At 43.3% G+C, this 9,711-nt stretch overlaps 1 protein-coding gene across 2 annotated transcripts in view; it reads left to right on the top strand.

The window, feature by feature from the left end:
* Window positions 1-1,569: 1,569 nt before the first annotated feature.
* MYOF (myoferlin) overlaps window positions 1,570-9,711 on the top strand; it is a 157,808-nt gene continuing 149,666 nt past the window's right edge. For both annotated transcript variants that reach the window (XM_082630028.1, XM_082630027.1), the window contains exon 1: window positions 1,570-1,827. In XM_082630028.1, coding sequence (XP_082486154.1) covers window positions 1,740-1,827 — 88 coding nt within the window. In that variant the 5' untranslated portion in view covers window positions 1,570-1,739. The remainder of the gene's footprint in view (window positions 1,828-9,711) is intronic.

The raw sequence follows: 9,711 nt of genomic DNA, 5'->3' as shown, positions 1-9,711 counted from the left end.
AAACCATACTTTTTCAGTGCACTTGAAGTGTTTGCTTACAGATGGGTCTTCTCGGTTGTGTGTTCAGAAGCAAAAGGAAGTCCTACGTTTTTTCATTCTTAGTTTTAGCCTTTTCTTCTGAAACACAATGAGATCCTAATGTAAACCCAATTTGCATTAACGGAAATGCTATGAAATGCCGTGAATAAGGATGAACTTCTGGTTGTGGATGTATGGAATTTACTACGTGCTTTTTGCCAGGCCCCACACTTAGACCTTGATCTTATGACAATCTTCACCTTCATTTTACAGATGAGATAACTGCAGAAGAGAGGGATTTACAAACTTGTAAGGTGACATAGCTCAAGAGTGATGAAGCAGGGACCCACATGCAGGTCTGGCTGACTACCATCCCCAGGCCTCTTCTAGTGGTCTTAATCACCAGGCTACACCACCTAACACACCCTCTAGGCCATAAAGACCTTTTCCTTGGCCAAACTTTAGTTAAGCTCCTGAACTTTCTCCTAGGCCCATCTGTGTATTTCCTTGTAAAATTTAGTTTTAGTGAGAACCTTGCTGAGTCAGTTTAACCAGAACTCCCCTCCCTCCATATCTGATCACTCTGTATCTTTTGGGGTGCTTCGTTCTCCACCATCACCCAGGTAATGTCTCATCACCCTGACCTATGTTCAGTAAGAATCCTGTTAGGTCGGTTGAACCAGAATCCCCTTTTCCCCCTGATATTTTCTTCTGGTAATTTCCATTCACTGACCCCCAACCTGCTCCCTGGCTATAAATTCCCCCTTGTCCATGCCCTATTCAGAGCTGAGTCCAAATTCCCTCCTACACTGAAAGATTCCTCCCCTTGAATAAAGTCTTCCTTACCCACTTTAACAGGTGTCATCGAATATCTTTTTCTTTAACAAAGGAAAGGAAGACACTGCTGGGGTTTAGATCCTGCAAGAGTGGAGAACTCCATTTTCACTAAAGACGGCTAGCAGCTTTTGATGGACCAGGAAAACTTCGGTCACCAGCTCTCACCTCGTAAGGATTTTTAAAGAAGTCCTATGGCGAATCCTTTTGTGACTGAAAAGGATCAGCCCCCAGGACACTGATTTTGTAAACCGCGATTACCACCTCCGGATTGGGCTTGCTTGAAATAAACTCATTTATTTCTCTGCCATACAATAGGGGGCACCCTTTAACTGATTAAAAACAAATTGTTCTCTAACTTGTTGCTGCGTGGGTGAGTTCAACAGCAGGAGAGAAGAAATGGCAAAAGTAAAAAAAAAATTTTTTTAATGACGCAGTAAAGTTTTAAAACTCCACGAAGCTCAGCGAAGAATGGAAGGGGTAACAGAAATCCAATTAATTGGGCTTCACGAATTTGTTGCTCTTAGTTGCAGCGTCTTAGTGGTCTCTTGACCTGTCCACATTTATTAGCTCCAAATCCTTTTCAGTTTCCTTTGTTGCCCATAATTATTTTTAGCTGAGGTTTTGTCGTTTTCACTCCCACATTTCCCGAATTCTTAAGTGGGTGCCTGCGGCGCTGCGGAGACTCGGGCATTTGGGTATCAGTTTACACGTAACCTTCAGTAAATACAGTAATCCGTCAGGGACCCACCCATCGCCTCTCCTCCTTCCCTCTTCGCTGGAGAAGTCTTCCCCCGCCTTCTCTCCCGGGCGGCGCGGCCGCGAGCTCCAGAGCCCGTGTCTTCTTAACTTCGTTGCTGAAATTTGCTTTCTGCCCATTGAGAGCCATGCTTCGAGTGATTGTTGAATCTGCCAGCAATATCCCTAAAACGAAATTTGGGAAACCGGATCCTATTGTTTCTGTTATTTTTAAGGGTAAGGACAAGTTTTCTTCTTTTTCTCTAGTCCTGTTTTGGAATGTTAGTTTCTTGGGTCCCATTCTGTGAAAGTCTGCGAATGATCAAATCCTCTGCGGCTTTAGCTGGAGTTTGTTACCTGTGCAGGTCAGGGGAGAGGATGGATTTCTGTGGAAGGCATTTTCCCCAGGGCTTTGAGACCCACTGAATGACCTGATGTTTTAACTCTAATAATGTGATTTCTATAAGCCCCTGGAGGGAAAGATGTACCAAATTTCAAGTATCAAAAAGTTCTGTGTTGGTTCAGATTAAGAGTTTCAGCAGTCTTGTATGCACTTTTTATTTCCTCTGCCTGTGAGAAATGGGTAAAGGAGGAAAAAGCACAATTAAGTTGTTCCAGGTATCATTACTCGGTAAAACAGACCCCTGCTGCTTTTATTGTCACTGGGCTTCTGGGAGGTGGAGTAAAGTTATTATTTTGGTTTGTTTTCATGTCAATTTGTGCCTTTTTGTAGTTGTTCTTCATCTCTCCAAAGTTGGGTGCTTTGTTTGTTCGTTGCATGTTTGGTAGCTTTTAAATTGCTTTAAATGAACTCGGAACAATGCAAGTCTGTAGTTTTGGGCATCTAGTTTGGACTTGCTCAATGACCTTGGGCATGTGACCTCATTTCTCTGGATGTCAGTTTTCTTTTGTGCAAAACAGGTGAGGGGGTTTTAGACTAGACCATCTTTACAAGACTTATTGTAATTCCAACAGGTTATTTTTCCTGACATTTCATTGCAGTGGAGGGGGACAGGAGCGGTTGGAGTGATGACACACTCCCAGCCATTGTAGGTGATTCTAGTTTTGGCTGGAGTGGTGTGGCTAAAGCTGAATTTAGAAGCTTTAACATTTTCTGTTTGTCCAAGGTCATTGGTAAGATTGCCAGCTCACTCCATGGCAGGAGGAATGAGAGGGAGTGAGAGGGGAGGGCAGAAAAAGTGGGAGCCTTGATGGGTATGTGGTTCCTGACCACACCTCTTCCTCCAGGAACCTGACTACTTCTCCCTTACAGTTTCTGAGTAATCTGTGCCTTTCTCTTTTCTTTTGTCCATTTTATCTCTGTTTCTTTCCTTAAACCTCTCCTTCTGAGATGAGCAGGAAAATGCCAGAAATGAAACCCAAAGCTGCCAAATGATTGTTTAGTTAAAAAAAAAAAAGATCTGGGGGACAGAAGTTGGATTCTTAAAAGACAATGTAGTTTGAGAATCTTGTTAGTGAATATCATGTAGTCATGTTATATCAGAGTTCATTTGCATGTATTCTTTTAAAAAATATTTTTCTCTTCTTAATTTTATTTTTAAATTTACTTTTTATTGCAGTAACATTGGTTTATAACATTTTATAAGTTGCATGTGTACAACATTATATTTCTACTTCTGTATACACTACAACATGCTAATCACCAAAAATTTAGTTTCCATTCTTCACCACACAGTAGATCCCCTTTACACATTTTGCCTTCCTCCCCATTCTTTCCCATCTGGTTACCACTACTCTGTTCTCTGTATCTACAGGTTTGTTTTTGTTTCGTTTTGGTTTGTTCATTTGTTTTTTGTTTGTTTGTTCTTTATATTCCACATATGAGAGAAATCATATGGCATTTGTGTTTCTCTATCTGACTTATTTCATTTAGCATAACACCCTCAAGGTCTATCCATGTTGTTGCAATGACAAGATTTCACCTTTTTTAAATTTCGGAGTAGTATTTCCATTGCATATATATACCATATCTTCTTTATCCATTCATCCATTGATGGGCACTTAGGTTATTTCCATATCTTGGCTATTGTAAATAATGCTGCAATGAACATAGGGGTGCACATATATTTTCAAATTAGTGTTTTTGTGTTCTTTAGATAAATGCTGGAAGTGGGATAGCTGAATCATATGGTAGTTCTATTCTTAATTTTTGAGGAATCTCTATACTGTTTTTCATAGTGGCTGCATTTATTCACATCCCCACCAACAATGTACGAGGGTTCCCTTTTCTTTACATCCTCACCAACACTTGTTATTTCTTGCCTTTTTGATAATAGCCATTCTGACAGTTGTGAGGTGATATCTCACTGTGGTTTTATAATTTTTTTTTCTTGAAGCAGCCACATAATAGAGACATAAAATGAAAAGTTTGTTTCCTTCACCATTGACATGTAAAGACACGTAAAAATATGTTGGGTTCAATCTGGTGATGTCATGGGGCAAGTCATATAGATTATAATGAAATTAAAATTTAACACTATATTGAAATCTGACTTGTTATTTGTCTGGAGTGTATATGCATTGGTCAAACTTTTAAATGACTAAAAGTATGTCTGCCTTAGCTATGGACATAAACACCCAACTGAAAGTGAAAAACTTCAGTTAAGGTGGGCAAATATAGGCTATCTAAACCATTACTTTTGCTAGGTTATTTAACTTCAGTCTGTTTTCCAGTCTCCTTTCATAGTATCAGTTGAGCAGTAAAGTCATGCATTCATTCATTCATCTGATAAGCAACCCAATGGAAGAAACAACTCAACTTAGAGTAGGAACATCTGGACTCTGGCTAATATTGACAAAGTAGCCGATGACCCAGATTTAATCACCCACGTCTCAAATTTCTCAGCTGTGGAATCATGGGAACTGATCTTGAGATTTCTTCCAGCTTTAAGGTTTTATAATTTTACAGTTCCATGTACTGAATAACTGCTTTCAGCGAGGTATGGAAGGCATTGCCTTAGGCACTAAAGCAGATATAGTAATGAATATGGCATTTTTCTTGCTTTCAATCTATTCCAATGGTTTAAAACACTGGTGATGGCAAACCCTTTCCAGGAGTGCCTTCCAATTTTGAGCACTGGTTAAGATTAAGTAACATTGTTCTTTTTTTTTTCTTTTATTGTTTTTTTATTTTTGGCTGCGTTGTGTCTGTTGCTGCATGTGGGCTTTTCTCTAGTTGTGGTGAGTGGGGGCTACTCTTCATTGCATTGTGTGGGCTTCTCACTGCGGTGGCTTCTCTTTGTTGCAGAGCATGGGCTCTAGGCGTGCTGGCTTCATAGTTGTGGCTCGCGGGCTCAGTAGTTGTGGTGCATGGGCTTACTTGCTCCACGGCATGTGGGATCTTCCCGGACCAGAGCTCAAACCCGTGTACCCTGCATTGGCAGGCAGATTCTTAACCACTGCTCCACCAGGGAATTCGCTAACCTTAAGTTCTGACAGAACTGAGGATACTGATACCACCACATACCCATCAGTGGGAATGGAGCAAAGCTGGATGCACTTCACGGGGTGGCGTGGGGGAGAGTGGAGAGAGTAGGATGTAAAAAGCCCTAACAGAGGATCAAGGCAGCACCGAAGAAAGCCCCTGAGTTTACTGAAATGTGTACAATTTTGCCTCTTGAGTATATAAAACAGCAAGGTCAGGCAGTAAGCAACACTTCTCAAGCTGTAGGATGGTGGGAAGAATGGCCAAGTGATGGGAGTGTTAATGGTGATACCTGTATAGACAGTGAGGCCCCCTGTGAGACTGTAGTTGGGCATGTGCTGTACTGACAACCAGCTGGTTTAGAGTTGACCTCAGTCTCTCGTGTACAGTCCCCTTCTGAGACTGAACTTCTTAGGACCTAGTATGAACCAGGAGGATTTGGGGGTTACTAGAGTCCCTGTGGTGTGGATGTCATTGATACTTAGCAGTGCAGAAGGAGATTATGGAAACCACAAAACCCACTTGATTTTTCACGTTCTTTGGGTTCATGAGGTTCCAAGAGCCAGCTCTGAATCTTAAGATCAGAGTGCCTGCCAGCCAGAGGTGGCCATTTTCCCTTGAGTTTCACGCAGACAGCCAGGTTGTGAGACTGACTCTAGCTGAGATTAGATTAGACAGACTTCTGAGGCCTCTCTCAACGTGAAGACTTTGTTTTTTGTTTGTTTTGTTTTGATTAATTAATTAATTTATTTATCTTTGGCTGCGTTGGGTCTTCGTTGCTGCGAGCGGGCTTTCTCTAGTTGCGGTGAGCAGGGGCTACTCTTCGTTGTGGTGCGTGGGCTTCTCGTTGCGGTGGCTTCTCTTGTTGTGGAGCACGGGCTCTAGGTGCGCAGGCTTCAGTAGTTGTGGCACGTGGGCTCAGTAGTTGTGACTCGCTGCCTCTAGAGCGCAGGCTCAGTAGTTGTGGCACATGGGCATAGCAGCTCCGCGGCATGTGGGATCTCTCGAACCTGTGTCCCCTGCATTGGTAGGCGGATTCTTAACCTCTGCTCCACCAGGGAAGTCCCACAGTTGCCTTTTAAAAGTGAATCAGTGTGACTTGTTTTCTTCCTCCACGACAGATCTTAACTGCATGCCCTCAAGGCGTGTTCAGGGGCGCTGGTCTTTGTCTGGTTTGAGTTTACTGGTGAGTCTCTGGCTCAGCCAAGAAGGCATGGGGTTTTTATATCCTCCGCCACATCTAACATGTCACTGATGTTGAATATACCTTTTAAAGATTGACCCTAGAAACAATGCCCTGGCAAGAGATCTGAGACATCTTAGTGCAATAAAGTCATTGATTCTTGGTCCTGAAAGGGACCATCAGAAGTCCCGCCATTCTCCCTTCTTTCAGGAAGAATTACGTTTAATATTCTTTCACGTGCTTTGTGGATGAGGCTTGGCAAAGGGCTACTTCACACATTTCTAACGCTGAGTGCCTAACACCTGCTACCCAGGGGCAAACTGGTGTCATGCTACTTTTTGCTTTCTTGATCCTGGCAAGAAAAATGTGAAGCTGCCAGTTTTATGTTGAAAATTCATACATGAAACATTCAGTGTTCTGTAAGGCATAATGCATCTGCTGTGATATGGCAGTGGTGACCTTACCTACTTTGTAATTTCTATTGAACAGCTGTTCTGTTGAATAGGGGTGTGCTTTGAGTGGGTCTGAGCAGAGTTTTCACTCAGAAACAGCTGCTTAGACATCTGACACCTTAAGCCTTATCAGCTAACTTGGCCTTAGGCATTAGGATACAAAGCCTATTGAGCATGACGGTGGCAAAGCCCTGGGCTTTGGAGCCAGGGAGCCCTAGGAATGAGGATCCCAATTCTCACCTCTTACTTCCTAAGTGCTCATGAGCTAATGAATGAAAACCTTCAGCTTCAGAGTTCTTAATAACACCTCTTACCTTGCAGGGGTGTTTGAGGATTAAATGAATACACATGTGAAACTGCACATGGGAATTCCTAACTTCCTTCCCTATTTGATAACGTTTACTTTTATGGAGCCCTAAAATGTGCCAGGCAGTATATCAGAAATCAAGTCTAGAAAAATACGTATAACATGGTTTGGTCTTCTAGGGAAGCAACTGGTTGGAACACAAGAATGAGTTACAAACCAGAAAAGACATGCAAAAATTATAATGCAAAAGCAGATGGAAGAGTGAAAAGCTCCATGGACAAGGTGTCCTTGAGTTGGTCTTAAAGGATGAGTGGAAATCTGACAGAAGTAATGAAAAGAAAGACATTCTAGGTTTGGAACAGCACCAAAAAAGGCCAGGGAGCCACGGGCCTGTGGGGTGAGGTTGACAGCGTAATCTGGTGTGATTGGGATTGCGCTTTACTCATAACTCACTGGGGGGCCACTAGGCTGCATTGTGGACAGGTTAGTTCTAGTCAGGTAGACTAATTAGATGGTTTACTAGTTGAGGCAAATGCTTTCCAGGGCAGAGGGAGCTCATTCCAGGGCTAGAATGAGAAGGCAGGAGCTAACGTGAAAGATACTAAGGAAGTAGCCCAATCGAATTAAATGAATAAGAAAACCTTGCTGGGCAGGCCAGTTGGGCCATCCTTCCTCACTCTCTTCTGTAAAATAGGACATGAGGGTTAGGGTTAGGGAGTGTTTAGCCTGTGCATGCCTGCAGGGCTGGGTGGGGTGTCTCTGCCAGAGGCCGGCCTGAGGGCATTAGCTACCTGAGACTGGAGAGGGAGGCCCCCCAAAGAGGTAGAAGAGAGGCACAGAAATAGAAAATGATACCAAAGACACATTTTGCTATTCTCCCAAAAGTCAAATGGGGAGCACTTCCTCAACCAAGCTGAGCTGTGGTCTCACTCACATAAGGTCCTTCTCTCCCAACCCAGTGGTCCCACCTGAGGGGTAAAGTGTCATGTCAGCAGTTGTTGAATTGCAAGGAACTCAGGTTTGCTCAAGTTTTTCCCCTAAAGTTAGAGATAAATTTCCCAGAATACAATCATGGGCCTCACCTGTCGGGCAGGGAAGCCTTTGCTCTTGCTCCCCAGGGGACTGTGTGCCTCAGGCCTCCGCCCTTCCCTGCACTGCATCCGTCTCCTCTCTGCACATTGGCTGCCTTAGTGGGGACTCTTACCGCTGCTCCCTTGCAGTTAGCAGCTTGCATGGGGCTCTGGGTTACCACGGAGATGACTTGGTCCTGACTCCACATCTGCTACAGCATCCGTGTCTCTTAGTTGAGATGCTTGAGACCAAGACTCCAATTGGTTCAGTTTTGGTCTCACCCCTGGTCCAATGAGCTGTGACAAGGAATACAGAATCTCCGGACAGACAAGGTGGATCCTACACAAGGTAAGCTTCTGAGGGCCGAGAACATGAACCATCCAGTTTATCTCCCTCCAGTTTGGGGATTAGACCTGCTTCTTCCCATCTTTAAGCTGTAATCTGACCCCACCCCCCACCCCTCCTTTAAGGAGACCCCTTTCTTTGTAATCAACACATTACGTGAAAGGGGATGAACTTTGGACTGAGCAGAGTTTCACTTCTGACTTTATCACTAGGAGCTAAATCTCTGGGGCAACTATGTTTCTGAGCTTTTCTTTCCTTGCCTATAAAATGGGGAGAATTACATGTACCTCACAAGGGTACTCTAAGGATCAACGGTGATAAAACACTATCACAGTGCCTGGTGCGTAGTAGTCATATGGCAAATGCTCATTTCCTCCCTCTTTTATGCCTGACTCCTTCCCCACTGCTGGGGGTACATACAGAACCCTGGGGGACATCTGAGGGGTGGCCCAGGCTTACATGAATAAATAGGATGCCCTTCAGCTGTGGTGCACAGGCGGCTTGAAGGCAGAGCCCATGTCTGATTCATCTGTGAGAGCACATGATAGCCTCTCAGCTAGGCATATAGCAGGTTCTTTTTTTTAATGGTGCTCTAATGTACATAGCATAAAATTTACCTTTTAAATCATTTTTAAATGTACAGTTCTACTTTCTGTCTCTCTGTTTGATTACTCTTAAGTACCTGGTATAAGTGGAATCATGCAATATTGGTCCTTTTGTGACAGGCTTATTTCACTTGACAGAATGTCTTCAAGTTTTATCCATGTTGTGGCATGTGTCAGAATTCCCTTCCTTTTTTAAGGCTAAATAATATTCCATAGTATGCCTATACCACATTTTGTTTATGCATTCGTCCACTGATGGACCTGAGTTGCTTCTGCCTTTTAGCTACTGTGAATCATGCTGTGAATGTGGGCGTACAAATATCGTTTGAGTCCCAGCTTTCAGTTCTTTGAGGTTTATACCTAGATGTAGAATTGCTGGATCATTTGGTAAGTCTATGTTTAATTTTTTGAGATACCACCATACTGTTTTCCATCGTGACTGCACTATTTTACATTCCCACCAACAGTGCAAAAGGGTTCCAATTTCTCCACATCTTCACCACCACTTGTTTTTTTCTGTGGTTTTTGTTTGTTTGGGGATAATAGTTATCCTAAGGGGTATAAACAGTAGATTCTTAGTAACTCTCTGTTGACTTGGATTTTCGGCTCACATTTGCCTCATTAACTCACCCTGCAGTGATTCTGCAGCCTCAGTGGCCAGCAATGAAGCAGCCCTCCTGTGACCGGAAGCCTGCCTCTCAGGGGCCCAGCAG

Source organism: Mesoplodon mirus (assembly GCF_964341445.2).
Source record: "Mesoplodon mirus genome assembly, chromosome: 2".
NCBI classification, from domain to species: Eukaryota; Metazoa; Chordata; class Mammalia; order Artiodactyla; family Ziphiidae; genus Mesoplodon; species Mesoplodon mirus.
Note: the sequence above shows the minus strand (reverse complement) of the source record. Positions and strands in the feature narration are given on the sequence as shown.